The sequence below is a fragment of the Colletotrichum paranaense genome, assembly GCF_030867605.1.
Source record: "Colletotrichum paranaense strain IMI 384185 chromosome Unknown Scaffold_1.1, whole genome shotgun sequence".
Lineage (NCBI taxonomy): Eukaryota > Fungi > Ascomycota > Sordariomycetes > Glomerellales > Glomerellaceae > Colletotrichum > Colletotrichum paranaense.
In genome coordinates, this window is record NW_026848959.1 from 1645083 (window position 1) to 1670627 (window position 25545).

A 25545-nucleotide genomic window follows, 5' to 3' on the forward strand; every position below is an offset into this window, starting at 1 on the left:
GAAGTTGTATTTACTGCTCAATGTTTCCTCCAACGGCACCAGTTGTATGATGAAGTTGCGAGGTTTATGCGTGATATTGAGACCTTCAGGCTATTCAGGGAAACTCCAGGTTGTATTTCAAACATGCGACGAATGGTGACGCTCCTAAGCTCAAATTTCTAGTCGCACTTCATTCAGGCCTGTCATCGTTGAGCATGCTTTCATCCATGCCATGCGCACCATTGAATGGCGAAGGAGAAATATTGCACACGCATGGCTGGAGAGTTCTGCAACGAGAAATCTTTCCGGCATGAAGCTTGCCCTCATGTCTCAAAGCAACGAACAAGCTCATCATGATGGAGAAACCTATCAGAAAGCTGATGAGAGTGATCCATAAGACACACCATAGCCAAGTCGGAATGAATATTCCCTTGTGCCGCAAAGTAGAGGAAGCTTGCTCGGAATCATTGCCAGAAGAAGTTGTCCACATTACACTGTTGGATTCCTGCATTGGAGTCGACTGCTGAGGAGGAGTAAGGCCGGCCAAACTCAAACGGAATACTGGTGCATCGAGCGAGTCCAAGTGTTCGTGGAATTTAGTGCGACGACCAACCCCTGGTTCTTCAACTGTACTGTCAGTCCCACCATCTGTTTGATTTCTTTGGCCATGCATTACAACAGATGCGGCAACTTCTAGATCAGTTTGTAAATCTTCCAAGAGTTCCACTGCCCCAACTGCATCTTCAAATGACTGGTCGTTGTTCTGATTTTCGATTACGACGTTCACTTCTTGGAGGCGATCTTGTACAAGGGGAAAAGCAGAGAGGTCCATATCTATAGTCTCTCTGACTTCATCATTTGCACTTCCAGCACGAAGTTGAGTGCTCACTGGATTTTGTGTCGAGACTTCTAGGTCTTCGTATGTCTCGTGGAGTCTGACACGTCTCTGAACAAATTCGTCTTCCGTCATGGGCTCAGAATAATCCGAGTCAATTTCGTAACTGCCGCCTACACAGCTGCAACTATCCGATGAGTTTCGTGGCTGCTTGCCACAGGTATGTTGTAAAGCCCAATGAAGACAGTCGTGAGTCCTCGAGTCACCGGATCGTTGAAGTCTTTCTCGTGAATGATTTCGCTGTTCCACGATGTCAGGTAGGTATCCGGGTAGAGGGTGTTTGGATACTTCTTTTCTCGCCGATTCTAGTGTCAATGTTGGACTTTGATATTCCCTGACTAGGATCGGCTTGCCTACTTCCCCCAGCCCCAAAGCGGCAGCAATATCGAGCCTCAGGATGGGCCTGGAACGAGTAGGCTCTTGAATGAATCCTTTGGCGCTTGTAGATAACATGGCTACTAGGGTGGCTATGGGTGATGGCTTTAAAAAGCAATCGGGTAGATATACTTCAGTGGGAGTTTCGATTGTTGGTGATTGGTGACACCTTGTTTTCTGTAATTATGTGAGTCGAAGTGTTGTAGGAGGACTGCAGTGATCCGGAGCCACAAGCAACTCAAGTATAAAACCTAAAGTAGGTAGGCATTGAACAACAAGCTTCTGAAGTCTCTACGCAGTAATGATTGGAAGTTTCTTTGATGTTCTTTGTAACCTGTTCATACCGCGGCGATTTCAACACATAATCTTTGTGTAAAGATTTGCTTTTAGCCGACCTCTGCTATTCATTGGACTGCAGCTGCTTTCGTTTTCCGTCTGTTCCTTACTTAGAGAATCAACACCACATCCAATCAATATGCGGATTAAACTCAAGATGGACGCCATTTCTCGAGAAACTAATGTAATGGTGGTGTAATATCTTTGGTATTTCCCTTAAGTCTTGAACATATTAACTCCCTTCTTTGCCCTGCTACGAATATGTTACTCTAGGTTGCTAGAGTAAATTACCCTCGGAATGTGCCAAACATATGATTGCTACGGACAGTCCTGTCACTCATCTTGCTACTGCATTGTTTCTGCCTGGGGAAGTTTGAATATTTTACTAGTACTCACCAAGATGATACTCATGACTAGAATCTTATCCCGTTTACGTAAGAGGGCGCCTTCAGGCGTCACGAGCACCTTTATTGAGCCCGCGGACTTGTCCAAACCGTCGGGGCCAGAAAAAGCTCCGAGTTCCCACCAATGACAGTGAGTGTTAGTAATAGCTTGCTGACAGTGGACTGCGGCCATGAGGTCGAGCTGCGTTCTGGAATCTGGGTTCCGAATGCTCACACCATCACGAAGCTGCTCTTGATATTTATCGGACCTTCCCGTCACTTGAGCGAATGTTTCAGAGATTCTACATCGGTCAAGAAATCACACGACAACGGGAATGTCCTCAGACATGCGAACTTATCCCCTCCGGCGACCAGAGCGTCATCGGCCGCCGGTTCCACGATGGCAACTTACCCTCTGCAAAGACGTACAGAAAGTATTCACAGCATATATCGGTATACAATATCATCGCGGCGCTTCTGATAGTTCAACATTCGTCAAACAGGCAGTCCAGGCGGTTGAGGCATGGCTCAGTACAAACACGGAAGACAGACCGCTTTCAACCGAGAGCTTCAACCATTTAGATGGGGATGACGCCCCGAACACATTTGTTTGGGTCTGTTATTGGGACGATGCTGAAAAAGGAGAAGCAAGTCTGCGGAAACTTGACATCGCGTCTCTTTACACCAAACTCGCGCCAGAACACCGAATGCTCGTTGGTTTATGGAGGGAGAGCTTCACGACGCCTATCTCACGCCTTGAAACAAATTACTCTGGACTCGACTATCTCCCTGGTCTGGCCAAGCTACCGAAGACTGGTACAAAAGAGCATCAGCTGTCAGCATATTGGGGAGCGGCAAGAGATCGAATTCCGGCATCCGCTCATGACCTTTTCGAACAGGATGGAGATGCGAAGGCGTCAAAGCCAGAAGATATCCCGGTCGGACTAGGACAGCACTTAATTGGAACGAACTACGACAATATTGTTCACATCCGATCCGGTCAATTTTGGGAAAACTGTTGCCTTGAAGAGGCACAGTCATACGAGACAGAGCTGGAACCGACCTTGAGGGCGGGCTTGGGATACCTGTGGGGAAATCGGGAGAAAGGCGGTGCTATGGGATTGCGATTCTTGGGCAACAGAGACGCCGATGGCTATACCAAGAAGGAGACCTGCGGTGCTGGGTTCTTCACGAACCTGAGTGCATTGGAAGAGTGGTCCAAAACGCATCGCTCTCACCTGGCTATATACATTGGAGCCATCAAACACGCGAAGACGTGGGGAGAGTCAAGGAAGTTTCGGACCTGGCATGAGGTCTCGGTACTGAAGAAGGGAGAGGCAACGTTCGAGTACCTGAACTGCTCGCCTGTCACTGGCGTTATGAGATTTATTTCTTTGCCCAGAATTCAAGAGCTCAAGTAGGACGACTGTGTTTTTACATTAATTAGCTTTTAAAGCCAAGAGTCAGTATGTTTGAGTGAGTGTTTTTAGGTCGACGGCTCGTCCACGTGAAGACTAACTCGAGTGACAATGGTGATTATATGAGAGAATGGCTCGTTGGACTGTTGTCGTCAATCGTTAGGCATTGTAGACTTTCTTGAGTGTTTTTACCGCGCAAATCGCGGTTGCCGAAGTTTGACCTTCATAGTCGGGCGAAAGGCGAGCCAATGTCGGATTGATTCGCCGGCTGGTGTTGGTTTCGGAAACCGAGACAGGGAGATAGTGCAACTCTCGATCTAAGCACAGTCTCAAAGATGGCCGCAACTTGTCAGACTTGAAAGTGTGAGGGCGGACATTTGCCAAGGGGCCAAGGATACCGATGACTTTTGTTAACCGAAAAACCCGTCGATAGGGCATCTCACATGTGTAGGAATAGAGGGTTTGGCATCTTGGCATGCCTCCCACTTGACGAGAAAGTCCACGAATACTTATCTAATAGCGTTTGGCTCAATGCGCCCACCGGACGCCGGTGGGCCTGACGCGCAGTCCGATCGGCATTCCTTGAACAGGGGTGGTTTTCGTATTCGAAGATTGTCAAACTATCACGATCCAGCATTTCCTTTGGTTCTTCTTGTTTAGCCTTGCAAAGAATGCAATAGGTATGCAAAGTCAACATAGCTAAAGTCTGCGAATTGTAGCTGTGTTTAGGTGGTGGAGTGCCTGACAGGGGCATTTCCTAAGTTGAGGAAAACTTGCTCAGTCTCTCGACAGCCAGTGCACAATAGATTGGAAGAACGCATATTACGGGTCATTGCATACAGCAACCGGATGCCAGTAAGCAACCTCGACGTATTCATCTTAGGCCGGCAGCATACACATTGGAAGAAAAAGCTAGTAGATGTGTATATCAGGTTTGCGTCTGGGCCTTTTTCGCTAGATCCATGTTTCGACAGGCCCTTGAACGGTTCTCGACCCAGCCACTGAAGTTCCTACTCAGCCTGATGATGCGCCTCTTCATATTGACAAGGACGTGCCGTCTAAATGTAACGTGGTTGATGTAGTCAAAGCGCACCCACGACTGCAAGTGATGTCTGTCTGATCCGGGGAGAAGGGACGACCCGGCTGCGTTCAGCAAACCAACTTTGCGCCAAGACCTGGCGATGCTAATACGAAGCTTGTCTTTCTTCGCATCCCCCCTCCATTGGCATTCAACTACCAATTGGTCCAGAAGTCGTCTTGAACTTGCAATTGTTTGGTACAATGTTCTCTCAGTCGCTCTTTGAGTTTCAGCTGCATGCCAAAGTGATCATCCCTGTGGTAAGATGAAGCGCTCCTAGCTGTTGTGTCTTTCGCCTTAGGTAATTGTGGAGGCGACCAGATATTTGTCACCATGAAGGTTGATCTGATAACTCACCCATGCTTATTTACTGCGCCAGAATGACGCGGCGAGTGGGCAGCTACGCCCTCTAAACTGCCGTGCATGATAGGCAGGGTATCTACTGAATACATTTTCCCCCAAGCTAAGTATGCGTCTACGTCTCCAGGAGTGAGCTCGTGGGAGCTTCCCTGTGGGATTAATCCCACGATGTGACTGCCGCCGCGCCGCTCAACCCGAGACAACGTAATCGCCTTCGCCAGAGTTCACAGCACGGTGCCACGGTCAAGGGTAGCGCACCGCTCATTCAAAAGAAAGGGAGGCCGTTACGAATATCTGTGGGGAGCTCAGTTCTATTCTGGTCCTTAGTCAGGGGCAGCTTTAAGCATCAATGGCACATCCCACATGGCTGTTGTGGTGGTCACTCCGCAAAACAGGAGAAACAGGACGGGAAGTGGGTAAAATTTACGGTTCGTCCGAACGAAGCAAGGGTGACGCGGTCTGCAAATTGAGGCGCATTGGCCGATTGCGCAGTGCACACTCACATCCCCATGTCTAACATCGCGGCTCTGCTTGAGAAGATGGAGGAAAGAGTTTGTGATATTTATGAATGAAAGAAAAAGGTTATAAACCGAGGTAGCTGCCGAGATGATGGACATTTTTTCCTCATCACCACTCAGCATCTCAGCCTAAATCCGAGGATCGCACTCCAGTCTTTACTTTCCGATTTCTTCACTCTTTGAACACCAGCCATAATGACTGTCACTCTTCGCTCGCTAGTCTCGCTCCTCGCGACCACAGGCTTGGCAGCCGCCGCTTCCTGGAACACCACTTGCACGAGCAAGTCTCAGAGAAAAGCATGGTAAGAACTTCATAATTCTCTAGAATTCAACCAAGGAATCTGAAGCTAAAGCCAAGAACAGGAACAACATGACCGATACTGAGAAGAAGGCTTACATCGATGCCGAGCTCTGCCTCCAGTCTACTGCAGCTAAGACCTCCATCGAAGGCGCCATCAACCGCTGGGATGAGCTTGACTGGGCACACATCACTCAATCCAACATCATTCACAATACTGTATGCACAATGAAGTTCAGTGTAGCAGGAGAAAGCTTGGCTAATACTTAATCTTTAGGGATCTTTCCTTCCTTGGCACCGCTACTTCATGCGTGTCCATGAGTATCTCCTCCAGTCCGAGTGTGGCTACGAGGGTGGCCAGCCGTACTGGAACGAGGTCTTGGACATGGACTCACTCAACACCTCCGTTGTATTTGATCCCGACACCGGCTTCGGCGGTGACAGCGACGGTGGATGTGTCACTGACGGCCCCTTCGTCAACCTGACTCTCCACATCAACTCCACCTCCAACTATGCTGAAGATTGCTTGACCCGCTCATTCAACTCAAACGGCTTTCAGACCGGACAGCAGCAGTACATTGATGAGTGCTTCGCTTCTGAGAACTACACGGCGGCTTTCGAATGCTACCAGGTCAACCCTCACACCGCGGGCCACTCTGCAGTCGGTGGAACCGTTAGTAACCCCCTTCCCCGCCGATGTAAGTGTGATCAAAGCTGACACGATCTCTTCAGATGCTCGATGTCGTTGGCAGCCCTGGCGAGCCGCTCTTCTTCCTGCACCACACCAATCTCGACCGTCTCTGGTGGGAGTGGCAGCAGGTCAACAGCTCCCGCTTGACGGACATGGGAGGCCGCAACATCCCTCTTACCAGCTATCTTACCCAGAACGGCATGGAGTACCCCAGTGCGGCCCTGACGGACTATTTTGGCGACGGTGGCAACGAAACCACTTTGAACCACAACCTGTGGATGGTCGATATTATGCCCAACGCAACTATCAGAGAGGTGATGGATATTGGAGGTGACCTCATCTGCGCCGAGTACGTTTAAATATTCAAAAGTTACTACTTGCCTATGAGTGGAATGAATGGCCATGGAAAGGATTACATAGAGTTTTCATCTGTACAAAACAGAGCTTAGCAACATAAGCGATTTCATCTTTATTCAACACCGGTCAAAATGGAACCCAAGACGTCTCTAGCCATTATCATTATCATTAAAGTAGTAAAGAGCGTATAAGTGAATACACCAAACTTGGCGATCACAAATCCCCCAAGTACCAAGGTCCGTCACAACTTGATCGCCCAGAATTAACCTCAGATGGGAACTCAGATATCATCGTACTTGGATAGCCTCAATAGTCCACCGTCACCGTCATCCAGCTGCACTCTCACAGACTTAGCCTCTTTTTGCTGGTCTTTTAAGCCACCAAGGTCCTCGAGTCTTTCCCTGGCATTTCCATCTAGACCGTGAACCAAGGTTGCAAGTACACTGCTCTTCCATAGACTAGCCTTTTGGCGGTACGTCTGGTAGATCGCCGCGATCAAGAAAAGAGTAGTCAACAAGACAGTGAGGAGCGGAACCGCTAGAAAGCTCCACTCGACATGGACGTAGCTCTCAACAGTGTGCGCTATGCCAATGACATCGGTGCCATTAAAGCTCCTGAAACTGACGGTGACACTGGTTGCAAGATCGTTCATGAGCATATCAATCCCTGTTGGATACTCGTAGTAGTTCCAGTAAAAGGCCTGGACAATGTCGGTATCAAAGAATGTCTCGCCGCTGGAAATACCGACGGTGAGATTGACTATAACATTGTCTGGAGTCGTAATAGTCTTGTTGATGACCTCTTCATTACGCGAGGCCGACCCATTCCGGAACAGGTCCGAGAACCACGAACGTACGCCCATCATGACTTTCATGTCAATCGGATAGGACTCATTGCCACTCTGGCCCGAGATGTAAATGGGCTCAAGGGTGTCTTGAGTTGCTGTGGCGAAGGAATCGTTGGTGCTGGTATGGATAATGGTCTCTTTCAGCTCGCCGTTGACGATTTCGGAGTCCAGAGTTTGTACACATGCTTGAAGGGTGCACTGGCGAGCCCAGGGTGCAAGGGCACCAGCGACACCCCCTTGTCTTTCAGTGCCCATAAATACAAGCTTCATGATGGTCGAGTAAGACAAATCTCCAAGACCTTGAGGGAAGATTGGTGTCATGCTGAACACGTCGGCGTGTGTCTTAAGGCGAGCACCTACTGGGACTGACCAGCCGCACTCTGTCATGTCGCCTTCAGGGATCGATCCGTCCTCACATGATCGCGTCATGAACTCAGACATGTCAACGCAGGTGTTGCAGACACCGAGAGTCTCGAAAGGCTCCCAAGTACAGTTACCTGTCTGGCAGTTGACAGGGAGGCTCAGCCAGGGCTTACCGTTCTCAGCAAAGAGACCATTGTACACGGCCGCCTTGAAAGGAAGAATCGGAATGAAGCCTTCAGATGCAGTCTGACTGCTCAGAGCGATCAAGTATTCCTCTGCTCGGAGGTTGATGGCTCCCTTTGTAGTGTTGGTCGTGCGTGCGTGGAACGTGGCAATTTGTTGGGCAAAGGGGCTGAATGCTAGGGTCAAGATGGCAACGAACGCGCCAAAAGAACCAAGAAGACTATACGGGACTTCAGGTCAGCTGAATGTGTTTACGTGGGTCGAAGCCATTGACAATCATATCCTACTTACCCTCCTCTAAGCTTAATGAGCATCATGAGAGCTCCCCAGGTTCCTCGACTGGCATCATCGAACACCTCCATATCCGACAACGGCTCGCGGCGAGTCTTGAAATGAATCCATTTCAATTGAGAGATGCCACTAGAAAGGACGAGGGCCATAGTCGCAGTTGCAATGGTAGCCAACAGGGCAATAACGGCGTTGATAGTGATTTGAAAGTGCCATGACACTAGCGGCTTCCCGTCGTATGCTGCGAGAACACCAATGATGGCGGCTGAGGCAAGGATGGTCACACAAAGACTGACAATCTCAAAAGTCCAAGAGCCAGATGGCGAGAACGTTTCGGACTTGATGTGTGATTTCTCGGAGATTCTGCTCCAGCGTGAGGGAACAGAGCGTCTAGATTCTCCGTTGCTGCTCAAAGCAGGCTCGCTGGGAGAGACGTCATCGACAGAAACAAACGTTGATTGGTACGCCTTGTACGATCCCAGACTTTGTCTCTTGTCAGATCCAGGGATGAAGGGGCTTGTCGGTTGCTCGACATAAATCGTGTCAGCCGAGCTTGTGCTCACATTGTGCGAGTGTTGTCTGTGCGACATGTTTGCTGTTTGCCGGGTCCCGATCGAGGTCGCAGCTGTCAGAAAGGCTCAGTGCATGAAGATAAAGGAATACGGGCACAAAAGCAAACATACGGAAAGTTGCATGGTGGCTTGGGACCGGGGAGCCTCAAGTACTTGGAAACACGCCGAGAAAGCTTGACAGATTTTTGAAGCCTGGGCATTGTAGCGTGACTGCTACTTGAGTTGGAAGCCTGCAGTGCTTACATGCACATGTGCGGACCAACTGCGATGCCGCAGATCACATACATTACATGGGAACTTTGGGAAGAGTGGGACGAATGCCGTTGTATTTTTCAAGGTTTTTGAATGCTAACGTGAGCCGACATGCTCCATTATTGGCTGACATTGATGGTGGAGGATGTGACACCGAGCAAGGAAGCGATCTGGGCCTTTGGGGGCTGAACCAGCCCGTTCAACCCTTGCACGAAGATGTTGGTGGTTGAGGAAATGTCTCTCTCGAGGAGCGGTATCTTGTCACTTAAGTCCCTTGCCCGCATCAAGCCTGACCACCCGAAGCCTCTCCCGGAGGGCCAGATCCATCTCTGACTGCGCCTTTTGCAGATCTATGGCTTATTTTTGGTTGCTGTGCTGTACCGCGAGGGGTAGCAACGTGGATGGGAACCAGGACTGTGCCGCCTGCACGATGGGCCAGTCCAAGGCAGACGTGAACGGCACAGCAAACTTTGATAAGGTACTGTTGATACAGCCTGCATGCGCTGTGGCTACTCAGCCCCCCATCCTCGCAGAGCGAAGAATTGAAGTGTTCATAGGGCTGCTAATCGGGCAGGTCGTAATGCCCATCGCTTTCAGCTGCCGCTCTTCGTAACATCATTGGCGCGTCTCTCTGTGAATTGCATCTGCGACGGAGGTCGTTTACCGCGCTTATACCAGAATTACAACCGCTGCGAATACACCGGCAATGAGAGCGAAATGAGACGAGGGCAAGTTCGAGTTGAGCGATGCGGCTCCGGAAGATCCTGTTGCGCGAGCATATCCAAGCTCGCTGTAAACGCTAGTAGCTTGGTCGTTGCTGACGGTAGCGGAGCAGGGTTGCGAATCGTGGGTGACGGAAGCGGTGACGGCACAGACGCTGGTGGCCTCGGAGTTGTATGTCGTCGTGGAAACGTAGCTCATGCTGCCAATAGCGCTCGGGCAAGTGGTGAAAGTCGGCTCCTTACCGCTGGTCTCGACGGTGAAGTCAAAGCTACCGTTGGCGATGCGCGGATTCAGGTTGAACTCGCTGTAGTCGGGTTGCTCGGTGAACTCGCATTGGGCGCCCATGCCAAAGACCCAGGCGAATGTGTAGTCGCCTGCAGCGAGGTGACCGGTCTTGCCAACCTCGAGGTGCGGGCCGTTGCCAAAGGTGCTGTCGTTTCCGATGGAAGCGCCCAAAATGCCGTGGGCGGCGGTGCGCATGTACGAGTTCTTATTTCTCGAGTAGATATCCCAGACAAAGTTGTAGCCGTACTTGTACGCGACGTCGGGGTTCTGGACGTTGAGGAGGACAGGGTAGCCGTTGGTGGTCTCGGCATATTTGCCATCGCCACGAGGGAAGACAAGATCGAGCTCGATGGCGTCGGCGGGCAACTCGGCGCTGGCAAGCTGGGAGCACGAGGCCAGAAGAGTGGCACCAAGCCACAAGAGGCGCTGAGAGAACATGGTTGCTGGGAAATGAGTGTAGTTGTAAATGAGTGTAACGGCGAAGTGTTCGCGATCGACAGACCAACAACTGTGAACTGAGGCTGTGCCAGACGTTTCTGCCCCCAAAAAGAACGCTGATCTGGAGAAGACCGTGGAGAGCGGGGATTTTAAAAGAAAATTGTGGACGCGGCCTGGAAGACTGAACGATTACAATGTCAACATTGTCATGGACTCGAGCAAAGAACTCTGACAAGCAGGAGTCCCGGTCAGGATCACTCTAATCTCCGATTATGATCCCGGCCCACTGCGTTATTTTGCTTTATCCTAAACGTCGCTAATCATCGCCTCTGCATTAGTCCCATGTCATTTCGGCCGGGTTTCGACAGTGAGCCAACCGAAATGCGCAAAGGCGAGTCCAAGGGGACCAGGCCACCCAATGGCTGCACGGAGCATCGTGTGCTCATTAACGGTTTGTGTGCCTCATTTAAGCTTCTTAACGGTAGCCCTATGGCTTCCAGATTTTTCGCGAACGCTTCACACCCTTTGCAAGGTCAGGATAAGGTGGTCTGTCTTTCACTGCTGTAGCCTATGGTAGCCGTAGAGATTACATTCTCGGTATCCACCGCTCGCCCCTTCATGCTTCGTCTTGAAGCTTCTTCTCCTCTTGGCCCCCAGCGCTGACCTCACAAACATAAGACTTGAACTTGCGGGCCGGCACGCGATTGCTAAACATTTCTTGAATCTCGGCGTAGTTGCGACCCTTCATCTCGGGGAAGTACAGGTAAAGCCATGCGCACATGGGCAACGATAGGCCGAAGAAGATGAAGCAAATCTTACCGCCCAGGTTGGCCTGGTCTGTATTTAGCAGGTAGGGCATCACCTGCAATACTAAGCAGGACGCCGCGGTCGAGCACATGATATTGATGCTGTAAGTTTTTTGTCGCAATTGCACACTGTTTGTCATTTCGTCAGCAAGGCATGCCCCTGTTCTTCTTATCCACGAGTCAGGGTTGAAGGCCCACAGGCCTATGTTCCTGAGCAACACCACGTGCTAATACTACCAAGACCACTTGAACTGAAGTCTGGACTGATGGCTTGCAGCGATGCAGAATCCAATCCAAAGTCTAAGAACTTAAGCTGAGAGTTTATCGTAAACATACCTGGCAGTTTCTCCTCCGACAGAGTACGCAACCGCACCCAAAGTTGCCTGATATAAGTATCCCCAAATGACCATGAAAGCGACCGTTGCGGTGAGTGAGGCTTGGTTGCCGATGGTGCTGATACCGCCAATGAGAAGCAAAAGGGCTGTCATGGTGAATACGCCGCCCACGATCAACGGACGTCTTCCATATCGATCCACAAGTGGCCAGGAAGTCATGTTGCCGACGAACTGAATTGCGTAGGCTGCCTGGCCGATTGCAAGCGGATTGTTAATTCCAGCCAAGCGAAAGTAGTATCTGCGAGCTGTTTAGTGACCTTCGACATGGAATTGTAGAGAAAAGTGGCTGCCTTACGTGAGGTAGCCCGAAACAAAGTTCACACCAATGGCTTGCTGAGAGAGATAGACCATCACAATAATTGCTGTGCGCCTGCCGTTGACTCCCTTCAAACAGTCAATCCAGCGAGCTGACTCCTGTTCCTTTTTGGCCTCTTGCTCTTTGGCAATGGCAACAGTGGCGATCGCCAACGCGGCATCCACGTCGAAGCTGGGCCCGTTGAATCTTTTGTATGATTTGGCGGCTTCTTCACGACGACCCTTGATGAGAAGCCAGCTGGGGGACTCGGGCAAGAATACCAAACCGCAAAGGAGCAGTCCGGGAGGAATGAGTTGCGTAATTAAAGGGATTCGCCAAGAAAGGTCATTGTGATAGTGATCGCTTGCCAGTACTGTCGCCGAGTTGAGCCATTGGCCAACAGTGATCATTGTGTTGACAAGAACCAGGCAAACACCACGCATCTTGACGGGTGCGAGCTCGGCAACAAAGACAGGCCCCAAGGAGTGACCTAGACCGAATCCAAAAGTTGCAACGACCTTGCCGCCGAAAAGCGTCATGATAGTTGAAGCAAAGTATTGAAGAATCGTGCCACCGCAGCAAATCAAGCAAGCGAGGCCAATGGTCTTCTTCCGGCCAAAGATATCGCTAATGAAGCCTGTTGCGAATGCCGAGACGAAGATTCCGATCGTGCCCGCGGCATTGAGGATCTGCTGGTCCCGAGCGGCAACTTGCCATTTTCCGTTGATTTCGTGGCCGAAACGTTGAGCAAAAGGAGTTACAGCGAGGAGCTTTCCGATGGTCGAGACTTCGTAACCAAAGTTAATGGGCAAAAGGTAGATCATCAAGCCTGTCACCGGCACACATCGTATTAGCGAAACATTCTTTGCAGGGATCAATAGGGATAGATGAACTGACAGAAGCCCAGAACGCGCTTGTTCTCCCACAGATCGCTGAAAGTAAGCTTCTCGTTGGCTTGCGATGTTGGCAGCGCAGTTGTTGCGGCCACCTTCGCATCTTCAAACTGGTCGGCTCTCTGCTTGTCATCACATTGAACCGTCGGCTCGTTCTTGGCGTCCATTGTGGTTGGCAGTCCGAGGTTGCACAGGACTGGGTTGATTCCGGAACGCGTGATGATGTCCCCCTGCGAGTTGAGGTTGCTTTGAATTGTTCTCATCTCGGAGGGTGGGACCTTCACGCATCTTATACTCCAAGCATGCTGGATTGAAAAAGCACATAAAGGATGCAATGCAAGCTTCCCCATGGACACTCGTCGAGGGAGCTTGAGACCTCCCCAGTTCTCCGCACTTTCCACGTGGATGCAACATCTTTTGGTAGCCTTAAGATGCTAAAGACTGCCTCCTTTGGCAAGACCGAGGCGTGGAGGGCATGACTCGGAAGACTTTTGTGACCGGGGGTGGGACTGCATTTCCGGGGTAGCGCTGGAGACTGGAGCGCTTTTTGCGGAGGTCACACTGAAGACCGAGACTAAGAGTCTGAGAGATCGAGTGACCGCAGGTCTTTCGAGAGGCCCAGATTGGCTACCAAGACTGGTCGGTGGACCACTATGCATTCCATGATCTCGCCCTCTTCACAATCATTGTCTTTAACGACCAACATCGACTACTTTCTACATGAGATCATGTCACTTCCTGCCTTGACCTGGTTTACCAGCTGTTCTAAACGGGATGTTTGAATGCAAGACTCCAGAATAAGTAATATTTGCCCTCCTGGTCTTGTCCTTCCAGACAAAGAGGTAACCCTTTCTGGCAAAAGCTTCCCTCCCGGGTTCCGGCTTCCGTCTCCGACCTCCACATCTACCCCGGATTCCTCCGCATGTCTCGGACCCTCGTCGATAAACTCAAAGGAACAGTCGAGCTGGAAAGCAAAAATTAGGCTTCCCAATGCCTGCAGGGATGCTAATAGTGTCTTCCGTCGACAATGTGCATTGAGGTATTTGACTCAACCTGGTTTGCTCAACCCACCCTGAGGTCGCGACCTCTAGCTTCTCAGCGTACACTGCTATCATCGGCTCGTATGAATGCATCTAGTCGTATGATGGGACTTTGCAAAAGGATGTGGCCATTGGAATTATTGCGCACTGCTATGTGAACATCCGTGGTCGAATCTTATTACATCCAACCCGTTGGCCAGAAGGCGACCCCTGTCTGGATGCAAGGCAAACAGTCCAGGTCTCAACACGCTCTTATCATGGTATATAATGACCTATCTCAGAAGACAACGCCCCTGATTAGTGATTACTCCCTCGGCTTGGGGTTTTCATCAAGGAAAACCGGTGGAGAGAGCCCGCCAATCCTATCAACCACGCAATGATCATGGTGTTCTGCGTTTCGCCAGTGGCATGTGATAGTGTCATTTGTGGACTGAGCGCAACGATGAAAAGACTCTCTACCAGTCTCCAGCTTCTCATTTCTCTTACTCGTGGGGTTGTATTAAGGAAGTTTAGTTCGTGATGGGGTCACAGATGAGCCAGGCAAAGGTACATATGTGATCAACGCGGCCTGGTCAAAAGTAATAGAATCATTCTGCATCAATTATGGCGTATGTGGCATATATGACAGTACTGAATGCTGTGACATGCAATGACAGGCTCACCTACTTCACCGTCAAAGTAGACTTGTATTCATCCCGGGGAATATAGGCACACAATAGTTCCACTTATTCAATCTAAGAAAGCTTCGAGCTTCAAACCAAGTCTCCTGTTGACATAAACCATTGATGCCATCGCTCGACCGACTTCCTGACAGTCCAAATATATCCCTGTATATTTTAGAATGCTGTATTGTCTGAAACACTTTCTTGGACTTTCTGAGACCTAGTTGAGCCGCAAAAAGTTTCTGGTGACAATGGAAGCTTGCGGTCACATTCGTCATGAGTCTCTCTCGCACATATGGCCTCGATTTGCAACGAAGTCTCTTTAGCTATTCGCTGAGCAAGTTCTTTGGCAATGGGGTGAGCGAGCCTGATTGTATGCACTGAAGGGACTTGCTCCTGGATGTCTCTCACGAATCTCAGAAGAGCAGTCCGAAACTGGTCAGAAGCCGGATCCTGGCTATGTCTGTTGAGGCAGATTCTGATTTTCTCTACCAGACTGGCTGATGCAGCCAGTTCCAACGCAATTATTTGGCCTGGTCCGGTGCCTTTATAGAAGTTCAGATAGAGTTGCTTGATGCCCCTGAGAGAAGGGAGGTGTGACGATTTGAATTGCGCTTCAGTGAATGTGGAGTTGAAAGAGCCAAACATGTATTGGCTCCCACACCACCTATTCCGTCCAAGCCAGAACCTGAAATGGTTTTGGCTGTGGAACAACTCGAGGACCTCGGCTTGAACTTGGAGACAGACTTCGAAGAGAGGAGATGTTGGATATGCTGCAGCCCATGGTAGACTGCCAACTGGCTCGCAAATATCTAGCTCACACCTCGAGGGCACAAGCTCGGATAACTCATAGACATGGTCGCGTATCTCCCGTGGCAATTGGAGAAAGGCACTTGGCACAGTATATTGCGTGTATGCGTCCATCTTTGTTGCTGGTCCTTTCGATCTTCGAGCTGTACTACTGACCTGCTTTGGCCTTTGAAAATGTTCAAATAAGCCGTTGTTATCCTTCTTTTCCGTACTAACGAGTCGAATAGTCGATTTAGGTCGAAAAGTAGTGATTGAGGCAGGATTTCTACGTGGACCTCAATTGTATGTATCTAAAGTTATGTGAGAATAAAAAGAGATCACGAAGACTGCCCACGGGCATGATGACATCAATCTAATTCGTGGAAGAATAGCATGAATATTAGCTTGAAAGATCATAATCTTTCACCAAACAAGCAAGGACAAAGACATCAAATCCAGCATAGTCACTATGAGTGGAGTGATACTCCAACTCTTTTGCTGTTGTACGGATCAATGAAATTTCCAACAGCATCGCATTATCATTTACGCATGTGAGGTTACGATGAGAGAACAAAGAAAAACAAATAGTGAGAGGGCATGTTTACTCAAAAAATATGTTGTATTTTTATGTTCAGAACTGCGTCTTTGTGGATAAAAGCCAGAGTATTGATCAAGATGTGGACAAGTTACACCTCAAGTTCAGCTACAACCTGACTTGTTGCCCATCAATCAGCAGTACCTAGCATCCCCTTCAACTTTTGATTTCATGGACTGACTCCGACTGAGCGACTGTCTCTGCATCAGTCTTCTTTCCATCATTGCCGAAATGTCTGACAACCAGCCAAGCCGGGTAAATCGAGATAAACCATAGCCCAAAGTTGATGTACGGCCCGCCGACTAAGGCGAAAATTGGGATTGCGTTGAGTCCATAACTGACAGCTTGCCAGGCAGACTCTGTTCCCCGAAGAAGTGCTGACAGGCGGATCGTCTCCTGAGGGGTTTCGGAAATTTGTCCAATTATGAAGAATGCAAAGTTGTAGTTCAATTGGAAGCCAGCGACCAAGAAGATGAAGACACCGAAGCCTCTGCCGAATCCTGGATCACTCCAGTCGAGTGTAGGCTGAGTTCGACGGTACTCGGTGACGTTAATGGTCAGCCATAGCCACCAAGCACCCTGGAGGGTCATAATGACTGCAAAAGCCCAGCGAGCTCTCTTCTTCAGAGCGATCTGGTTCTGATCGAGCCACAGTCCAAGGAGGTTACCAGCGATGACTGCAACGATACCGGAGAGAAGTGATCCGAGGGCGCGAGCTCTGACAGAGAACCACAGAGCGATATATGTGAAGAAAATCGATTCAGAGTACACGCCCTGGCCAATCCACAAAACGAGGAGCAGGAATTTGGGGGTGAGGAACGTCTTGGTCGTAGCCTTGATCTCTTGCCATGGGTTGTCGGCAATGGTCAGCTGGACTGGCTTCCCATCGGCTCGCTGGACCTTTTCTGGCTTGTTCAAAAGCATGGCAACGAAGGGTCCGCAAGCTTGTAAGGCGATGAAGATGAGGTAAACCTTGTACGACACCTTGCCAGCTCCACTGCGGTCCGCATTAAGGCCAAGGTTGATGACTCCGCCGAGGATTTGCCCAACCCGAGTCCAGGTAAGCCAGTAGGCAATCATGCGCCCTCTGTTGTGAGGCTCAGGATATGCAATGGCAATAGCAGCTTCCGAGCCCCAGAAAATACCAGCTGATACGCCGCAGAAAGCAGCGCCAAGGATAACGAGCCACTCGACGCCGTAACGGTTGTTCAGGTACAGTCCTGCGCTGTATGGAGCAAACCCGATTGTGCCGATGACTAAGGCACCCTTGATCCCGACATATTTGACAACAGAACTTGTGAGCCAGCATGAGATGATCATGAGGCAGAAGGTAAGTGCGTTTCCGGTATTGACAAGGTATGGCTCTTGAGCACCACCTATAACATTGTCAGACGATTCATTTTCCATAGATGCACAAGGACCCTCAATCCTCAGATGAGACTTACCAGCACCCAAAGAGTTCATCGCACCCCAAAGACCGGGGGCTGCAAAACTACACATGCCAAGAATCGTGGCATTGTAAAATGGTGTCCGATACCACTTCGCTGCACGACGTCAGTTTATGAATGAGATTGATGATGTGTCGAACTGTCTTACCGTCGACCCTTTCCGACTGCTCAACTGGCTGCGCCGTATCGGAAACGCTGTCTGCCTTTTCAGCCATCTTGGATGGAGGCCTGTCTTTCCGAGCGGTGACGATCTCCTCAATATGGCAACTTAAGATGCTGACTCGCTGGCAGAGATATGATCCAAGAGAGAAGATTTGCCCAAACAAGAAGCTCCGTCGTGAAGAAATTAGAAGCTTGACATCACTGCCGAGAAGAATTTATGAGAAACACCACTCCCACGTGGCTGGGTGCTGCGCGACGTTGCAAGCAGAGCACGCAATTGGGACCCTGATTGGAGGCATCGCTCTCATCTCCGCGATTGTCGCACCAAAAGGGTTCCAGACTTCTGGTAGATGGGGGTGGCAGCCGAGGTGATTGCCGGTGACCTCCGCTGTCAACTGAAGATAACATGGTAGCAGCGTACGTATGCAGATAAGAAGCGACGAGGGTTGTGCAGATAGCTTCGATGATCTCAACTTGGCACCCATGGCGTGCTAGCAAATTTGGCTGACTCAGCACGATTCCGACCTATGTTGGTAATAGTTTGGAAGAACAGCCGAGGTGCCTCACCTCACGTCGGAGAATCTTCCAATTTGAGTGTGGCCTTGAGAGAATTAGTCCTAGACAAGCAAGCGCTGTCCCTTATTACGTATCATGTTCTGCGAATCGTGGGGGAAAATGCAGAACGTATGTCTCCCTTGTCGGAAAACCCGATGTCGTGATAAGACCCTGGCCAGCAACGAGAAATTTAATGCGATGGAAAACATGGAGCCAAAGTCTATATGCAAATGATAGCTCCTAGGTGATTACAATGAATGCTAGACTGCCAAATGAGATGATATAACATGGTTTCTTTCTCTCATTAATGGATGTCAAGCTGGTCTGAATGAGGCTAAGTAACTGAGTACTTTGCTTCGCAATTAAGTTGTTTCTGTTTACTCTAACGCCGAGGAGATATTTAGCTCGACAATTCCATGCAGTTAGATCCATGAGTTGCCAGAGTTTGTTCAATGGGTCCTCACCTCACGATGTCGTACCGGATAACTCACATTTTGGTAATATCAAAATCCCACAATAGATGGGTGCTACATTCCGCCAAGTACCTTATGTCAACAAGCTAACTGAAGAGAGCTTTCTGTCTGAGGAGGCGCTCAAACGTCGCCAAACATATATAAAACAAATCCTTGAGCTTCAAAATAGTACTCGGTGTGTAGAGAGACATCCAAGACTGTGTTTGATAAATCACAGCACCCCCATTCCAAGTCAAGGCTACTCTACTCCCAGTGCAAAACCTTGGCCATGCGTGGGTGCGTCCACTGACGTACTTGTCTCTTGGTAACATTCTTCTTTTCCAAACGCTCTTCGGTAACCAAGAAAGACTCTGGAAACCATTCTGGGATGGTTGAACTGCCGTTGCTGGCATTCGCTCCAGAGCCGGTCTTCGCTATCATTCGACTGAGTGCACGACCACAGAGCCAAGCAAAGCACATCCCTTCGCCGTCAAAAGACGCAGACACCCACTCACTCCCAGTCGAAGTAGCTTTTACAGATCGGCCTGTAGCGGACTGAGGGATACGGCCTACAAATGGTCTGGAGTCCACTGAGCTGCCTTCGATGCCAACCCAGACGCGCTTCGTACGACCATTCCAGACACTGGGATCCAAAGATTGTGGAAAATCAGTTCTCTCAGAATCCCAAGTGCCGTAACCGAAGTGATTTGGTAGAGCTCCGTTAAGATATGAGGCAGAAAGGTGAAGGGGAGCCCGGCTGTCGTCGTAGGTGTCGACATTGGCGTCATCTCCGTCAACATCTGCGCCGAACATGAACTCTCCATTCCGAGGCATCTGGACAATGTAATCCAGGCCATTTCGATATAGCGACCAGGCACGTCCTCCAGCCAAACTTCCATTGCCGGTATACGATGGCCACTCTCCGGCTTTGGGCAAGCCGTTGCCTCCAAGCTGGGCACTCATATGCAAGCGACCTCCGCGAATGGCGCCTTGTAAGCCGGGAACGAAGTGTGGTGTCCAAGCGTTGGTCGCATAAACGACATGTTTGGTTCTGATGCTTCCTCTGGAAGTGTGAACCTCATAGTCTGAGGGACTGGCCGACTCGGTGATGGCAGAAATGTTCAACGCAACTGTGTTGGTGTCCAAAGTGAAGTTAGGGTAGGTGCTCAAAAGTGATTTCAGCGCATTCGTGATGAAGCGGTATGGCCAAATTGCACCAGCCATCTTGGTGGTCCCGGTAAGAATCCCAACGGTCTCAGTGAGAAGCGAAATCTAACCATTCTGTGAGCCTCTATACCAAACTTGGTGGACTATGATGACTTACATTGCGAGCTTCTTCACCTTCAAAGATGGACCATTCAGCTCCAACATCTGGAACTTCATCCTTGAGGGTCTTGACCTGTTCGACAGCTGTCTTCCATCTCTCTTCATCGAAGAAGGCGTCGATGCTGTCCACAACACGAGCTTCTGCAGCGAGTCTACCCTCTTCCGGAAGAGAGTTGGCCGCTGATATCAGCGCGTCCACGTGGGCGGAGCGCAGCCTGGTAATCTTGGCGGCTTCTGACTGTGATACTGCCGTCTTGGCGCCAGCATACTCGGCATAGGAAGACGGTCTGATATGACCTCCATTTCTTCCTGTAGCACCAGAGCAAGCTTGCCGAGCTTCGATCATGGCTACCCTTAGAGGTGTTGAGCTGTTATTTTCCTTGAGTAGATGCCAAGCGATGCTAGTTCCCGACATGCCCGAGCCTATAACAACAACATCCACATCCGTCGGTAGGTGTTCGGACTGATGATCCGCGACTCCCTCCAAAGGGGGAAGTTGCCAGTAGGATATGGTGGGATTGGCAACCGGCAAGCCAGGGTCTTGCCCAAGAACCTTTGAAGCCAAGGAAAGAATTATGGATATGATGAGTCTCATTTCGAACATAAAGCTTGAGGGAGGCACTACAAAGTTGAAGAATGATGTGCCAGTCTTTGAGCGCGCTGTATTCGAAAAGTGAAACTGCTCAGGGAAGGAATCGAGAACATAGACACTCTTCCGGTCAAGACTCGTTCAATTTATATTTCGAACTCTTAGGCTAGGTCTTGCATGAGTTCCGACGTTCAGTCAGATAATTAATGGCGATGTTCCATCGGTGTTGCAGCAATCGGCAGTGCGCCTTGGACAATTCTCGTAATGAACCCACTATTATACGAAGCTATCTCGCAGTTGGGTGCGCGAATGCCTTCGCGATCATATGAAGTCAAGGGGCAATGTGACCATATACTCGCTCATTTGGCCCGATCGAGTAATGTTATAGGCACAATCTCTTGGCTGGTCAGACTTTGGACTGCGATCCATGTGCCGCATTAAGTTGCCCGATTGGGATACCCCACATCCCATGGAGGTCTTCACGCAACCCGCGGGGAAACGTGGCGCAGCTACTGCAGCTGTATCTGTTGATGAAGCACTTGACGATCATACTTGGTCATGATAATATGACCGGCGTTGGAAGCTATATCGCTGGAAGAGATATCAAGGGCCACATTCCACCATGCCGGTGACCGAGTGACTCAGGCCCGCACGTCGCCGTCATTTCATGGGACCAATAGACCAAGGTACGAACCAAGAGGGCATACCCTTGATGCTTTGGAAATTGATAGAAAAACAAGCGGAAACTCGGCTGAGATGATGAAGTATTATTGACTGCGTGCAATGGTTGCGTTTCTTTTGATGTTGGGCACTTTCGTCATGGCACCCATTCTCAACATCCCCTTTCGGAACCGCAAATTGAGTTTGAGTGTCCATATATTAGCTTAAGGGGCAGATACATTATCTTGCAATCAAATCCAACGCATATGATTTAGTACCTGCTGTTTGCGAGGGAAATCCCATGTTTGTGGTGTCAAACATGCCAGTACATGTCGCAAAGAGATAGAAAGTGAGAGTAATACGAAGTGCAAATCATTCGACGTCAAGCTGAAAACATTCTGTCTCACATGAGATAATGGTACAGCCAGTGCGGAAACCACGAAATCGAGTCTGCAATAATTAGATATGGTTACGCGTGGGACAAGTTCCTACCTCCATAGGGATATCGGTTTCCCTTTGGGCGCATGTAGGGGTAGTTCAAAGCGGGCAAAGCTTCCCCCAGAGAACAGACCTCCTTTCAGAGAAGTAGTACTGCAAGAACACAGTTTGTAACCAAACATCAATATCAACAAACTTATCCGAGCCCAGGGTTGTACTCGCGATATCCCTCGTGCTTTGGTGCAACGACGTGGTCATGAAGCCTCTTGACTTCAATTCAGTGTGCTCGACATGCATCGCCATGAGATTCATAAAGGGTTCGAGAACGTCTTCTCCCAAGAAATCTTTCCACCACCTTCAGTCTTTCAACTCCAATTTATTAGTACCTAAGCCGAGTAAACTCGTCGCAAAATCTGCCATCATGAAGTCATCCATCCTCGCCGCCCTCCTTTCCATCCACCTTTTCGCAACCCACCTTACCGCTCTAGCAACTCGTGCTGCCACCTTGGACCGAAAATGCCCCCTTGAGTCTGATTGCATGGAAAACATATGCACCAACTTCAGTTTCCTAGAGAAGGAAGAAAAAGACCCGCTCTACCTCGTTGCTCAATGTAAAAACAAGAAAGGCAACTACGTTTACACCAAGCTCGATCTCAAGAAGTGCATCGCCAACTGGGACGGCAACCTGGAGTGGACACCGAGGTATGATTCTCTTTAAGGTCAGAATGCTTTCCAAAGGAAAGTTGTAGATGGCCATGTTGTAGTTGATGTACTTTGGCTGACAACAGTACTTTTCATAGAGGCGGTTTCAGGTGCAATGAATGCGGCGTCTTCCAGAAGTCTGCAGATTCATATGTCGGCCTGAGGTGCGAGGAGTGCAAGCCACGTATATTTTGGCTAGAGGGATACAAGTCGCCGTCCATCAATCTCTGTGGGTATTCAATTGCATGATTATTTCAATCATTGCCTTGCTGACTGGGGTTGCAGCTCAAGGGATCTGGGTCAGTCGGGACGGCGCTCTTAGCTGTTACGACATGAACGGCGAGTGGTATGTGTAACTCTAGACCAGATCGGCGAGCTTCTGGATGTATGGAAATTGTTCGGATCTCATGGGACAAGGGGCGGCGACGCGTTTTGGGGGAAAGACCTCCACAACGGTCCACGGTTGACTGGAGCTTAAGATTCTTTGTCATGGTTGCGTACGGCACCAGCGCAAATTCATATTTAGGCATCGGCATCTCGTCTGCCAAGAGGAAGAGGCCGATTTGACATTGGTTTACTTCAAGAAGCATCAAAGGATCTGTAGGCGGCTTGGATAACCGTCTCAGCGAATAGATCAATGGCCACCAACGAAATATCAATCGTGCATCGGGGCATATCAAGAGGGAGCCGACCCTCATTCCTATGGAAGAAGTTACAAGTACTGCACCGTGTCCAGGCATAGCTAAAGGCGAACAGAGGCATGGAGCCAAGGTTCAAGTTCTGTCGACACTCGGCAATTGTGTTGCCCACCCTTTCAATACGCAGTCAATCATTATCTTTATTGCCGTTGATCTACTCGACGGCGTGTTTACTAAGCTCTCGATCATTTGCACGCTATCCTCGAAATGCTGCTCAATTCAAAAAAGACAGATTGAACAACTATTCACCGGGCTATTGAAGTCGCTCATCAAAGCAAGTAAGGTTAAGCTTCACCTTGATATGAATTCTTTGGTAACCTTCCAGTTCGCCGCCCCAGCCTCTCCAGGATCCATAAATATGGTCACCCAGCTACCTCGCCTTTGCTCATTGTCAATTAGAGCGTTCTTGATCCTCGCATGCTCCGGAAGGCCAAAGGGCGGCTCGAGCTGGTAGGCGCCAAAATTACCAATGCTCCCGGATGATGGCGTTGATCCCGTAGACGCAGACCCGGGCGTCAGGTGGCTATCCAGCATCAGATCATTGACAAGAATCCGCGTTCTCTCATACTCCTCATTTTGTTGCGAGTTTGTTGCTTTGGGGATCTGCGGGTATTGGAATCGAGGAACGGGGTAGTCACACTCCATCCCGGATTCCATCTCCGCCGGGAAGAGGCCGGCCGGCACGCCATCGGAACCCTCCCAAGATGCCGTATCCCAACCAGCTGTGATGTCAAACGCCTCCTCGCGGTAACGCGCCGCCTCTTCTTCGATATTTATGCAGCGCTTGCCGATCTCAGCCAGCATCTGGGCATCCCATAGGTTCTCCCTCCGATTCGTCACAGCGTCTTGCTTGAGGAGATTCACGGCCGCTCGCCGCAGCATCGGGTGTCGACATTTGATGCTCACGTAGTAAAGCGGCGGGATTACCTCGGTGTCGAAAACAAACTTGGGCATCGACTTGGCGGCTTCCGACGGGTCACGAACCGTCTTGCGTGTGGCTTGTACAAATTCTGCCGAACTGCTGACAATGGACGCAAAGGCTGTGGTGTGCGTATCGAAAGCAATCTCCTTGGGGTCCATGGCCGTACTGATCGCAATCTTGGCTGCGTGGTAATAAACCATGCACAACTTTCGTTTGCTCAGGTTGTCGTCAATACCGGTGGCTGAGACCACGACAAATGCAATGTGCCATCGTGACAACCGTGCGAGAAAGTCGTCTTGTTCATGGGCCAGGTCCAGCAAGGTCGGATCGTCTGGCTGGCAGGAATACACGGCTCTCTTAGCCTGCGCCGTGAACCTCAAGCCGTCATCGATGAGTTCGTATAATGACACTTCGGCCTCGTCGACAGATGCAAAGTATAGACTCGTTGCCGTACTCGATTTAAGGGTGGCGGGTATGGCGGCGGGGAAGCTCCCAAAGAGGAAGGATGCGAGGCCAAGTCGACTATAGATGGGCACGAAATGCTTCTTAATCACATCCACATCGGCAGAGGGCTCAAGTTGCGACAGAATGGTGCGGCCTTGGTTGATATGTACTTGGGATGCGCCCTCGTCGCCAAGCATAAATTCGATGCATATGAACAGCAAGCATGCCAAGAGCGGGACGGTGGCCGGCGATGATGCTGTCGGTTTCCACTCCTGAAGGCACTTCAAGGCCTTGCCATATTGCTCCGCTGCAAAAGTGTTGGTAAGCATACGAGGGCTATTTGCTTCTTCAGTAATTGGATCCGAAGTTGAGGGTAGTGCGAGTGATTCATGGAGGCTGCTGATAGCGAGGACGGCATGGCGAATGGCGGGCTCGGCGTGACAAAAGTGCGGTACCAATTTCTTCCACAGAGTCGAGGCGACTCCGTCGCTAAATATAGATGGGGCGGAAAAGTTGCGATAGAAGTCAAACGCACGCTGCTCTCTAGAGCCGCCGGCCCAGTCGGCAAAGGCTGAGACTGCTGGGCTCAAGCGAGAAATGCTATCGTCGGAACCGGGACTGCCATCATTGCTGCTCCCCGGCTTCGACGAGGGTAAATAGCCGTCACATTTCCGGCCTGTCTTGGTGCAGCGAAGGCATGCGGGTTTCGTCTCGTCGCATTTGACTTTTCGAATCCTAGGTGTTTGGACGAGGGGTTAGCAAGAAAGGTGGAGAGAAGTTAGATGAGTGTAAGATGAACATAGGCTGGAGATGGGATGGCAGATGTAGTGATGGGATTGATAGGGAGGCTCGGACTCAACTTGCAGGTCACACATCCAGTCCGAACTTTCTTGGTGCCCTTCCGGCCTGAGGGGACCTGCAATGACGCCGGCGGCGTGGTTGCTGGGTCTTTGATTTGCGGGTCGTCTGGCGTGCTCATGATGCCGAGCTCCCGTAGGTCCGCAGGGACAGAGGTAGAGTGGACAGTACTGTATG

General features: G+C 50.1%; 11 protein-coding genes across 11 annotated transcripts, besides 1 other annotated feature; 3 read left to right on the forward strand and 8 right to left on the reverse strand.

The window, feature by feature from the left end:
* Positions 1-169: 169 nt before the first annotated feature.
* Positions 170-1327, reverse strand: CPAR01_00580 (uncharacterized protein; the record flags this gene model as incomplete). Its single annotated transcript, XM_060484871.1, has 1 exon — positions 170-1327. The coding sequence occupies one exon, from the start codon at positions 1325-1327 to the stop codon at positions 170-172; it is 1158 nt and encodes a 385-aa protein (XP_060355728.1).
* Positions 1328-2303: 976 nt separating this feature from the next.
* Positions 2304-3389, forward strand: CPAR01_00581 (uncharacterized protein; the record flags this gene model as incomplete). The annotated part of the gene is made up of 1 exon (XM_060484872.1): positions 2304-3389. The coding sequence occupies one exon, from the start codon at positions 2304-2306 to the stop codon at positions 3387-3389; it is 1086 nt and encodes a 361-aa protein (XP_060355729.1).
* A 2148-nt stretch (positions 3390-5537) lies between these two features.
* On the forward strand, positions 5538-6690 carry CPAR01_00582 (amino acid transporter; the record flags this gene model as incomplete). The annotated part of the gene is made up of 4 exons (XM_060484873.1): positions 5538-5644; positions 5706-5859; positions 5918-6313; positions 6373-6690. 4 exons carry the CDS (start codon positions 5538-5540, stop codon positions 6688-6690), a joined length of 975 nt encoding a protein of 324 aa, XP_060355730.1.
* A 278-nt stretch (positions 6691-6968) lies between these two features.
* CPAR01_00583 (uncharacterized protein) lies at positions 6969-8959 on the reverse strand (the record flags this gene model as incomplete). Its single annotated transcript, XM_060484874.1, has 2 exons — positions 6969-8301; positions 8373-8959. The coding sequence occupies 2 exons, from the start codon at positions 8957-8959 to the stop codon at positions 6969-6971; spliced, it is 1920 nt and encodes a 639-aa protein (XP_060355731.1).
* A 903-nt stretch (positions 8960-9862) lies between these two features.
* Positions 9863-10639, reverse strand: CPAR01_00584 (uncharacterized protein; the record flags this gene model as incomplete). The annotated part of the gene is made up of 1 exon (XM_060484875.1): positions 9863-10639. The coding sequence occupies one exon, from the start codon at positions 10637-10639 to the stop codon at positions 9863-9865; it is 777 nt and encodes a 258-aa protein (XP_060355732.1).
* Positions 10640-11255: 616 nt separating this feature from the next.
* Positions 11256-13195, reverse strand: CPAR01_00585 (maltose permease; the record flags this gene model as incomplete). Its single annotated transcript, XM_060484876.1, has 4 exons — positions 11256-11574; positions 11782-12078; positions 12136-12964; positions 13033-13195. 4 exons carry the CDS (start codon positions 13193-13195, stop codon positions 11256-11258), a joined length of 1608 nt encoding a protein of 535 aa, XP_060355733.1.
* A 1709-nt stretch (positions 13196-14904) lies between these two features.
* Positions 14905-15654, reverse strand: CPAR01_00586 (uncharacterized protein; the record flags this gene model as incomplete). The annotated part of the gene is made up of 1 exon (XM_060484877.1): positions 14905-15654. One exon carries the CDS (start codon positions 15652-15654, stop codon positions 14905-14907), a length of 750 nt encoding a protein of 249 aa, XP_060355734.1.
* A 616-nt stretch (positions 15655-16270) lies between these two features.
* On the reverse strand, positions 16271-17777 carry CPAR01_00587 (the record flags this gene model as incomplete). The annotated part of the gene is made up of 3 exons (XM_060484878.1): positions 16271-17490; positions 17560-17658; positions 17711-17777. The coding sequence occupies 3 exons, from the start codon at positions 17775-17777 to the stop codon at positions 16271-16273; spliced, it is 1386 nt and encodes a 461-aa protein (XP_060355735.1).
* Positions 17778-17941: 164 nt separating this feature from the next.
* Positions 17942-18013: a sequence feature (Short protein (CPAR01_00588, KAK1546621.1) was converted to a misc_feature.).
* A 982-nt stretch (positions 18014-18995) lies between these two features.
* CPAR01_00589 (uncharacterized protein) lies at positions 18996-20652 on the reverse strand (the record flags this gene model as incomplete). Its single annotated transcript, XM_060484879.1, has 2 exons — positions 18996-20003; positions 20056-20652. The coding sequence occupies 2 exons, from the start codon at positions 20650-20652 to the stop codon at positions 18996-18998; spliced, it is 1605 nt and encodes a 534-aa protein (XP_060355736.1).
* Positions 20653-22165: 1513 nt separating this feature from the next.
* On the forward strand, positions 22166-22802 carry CPAR01_00590 (uncharacterized protein; the record flags this gene model as incomplete). Its single annotated transcript, XM_060484880.1, has 3 exons — positions 22166-22446; positions 22545-22675; positions 22732-22802. 3 exons carry the CDS (start codon positions 22166-22168, stop codon positions 22800-22802), a joined length of 483 nt encoding a protein of 160 aa, XP_060355737.1.
* Positions 22803-23435: 633 nt separating this feature from the next.
* On the reverse strand, positions 23436-25489 carry CPAR01_00591 (C6 zinc finger protein; the record flags this gene model as incomplete). Its single annotated transcript, XM_060484881.1, has 2 exons — positions 23436-25186; positions 25384-25489. 2 exons carry the CDS (start codon positions 25487-25489, stop codon positions 23436-23438), a joined length of 1857 nt encoding a protein of 618 aa, XP_060355738.1.
* Between the last annotated feature and the right edge of the window lie 56 nt (positions 25490-25545).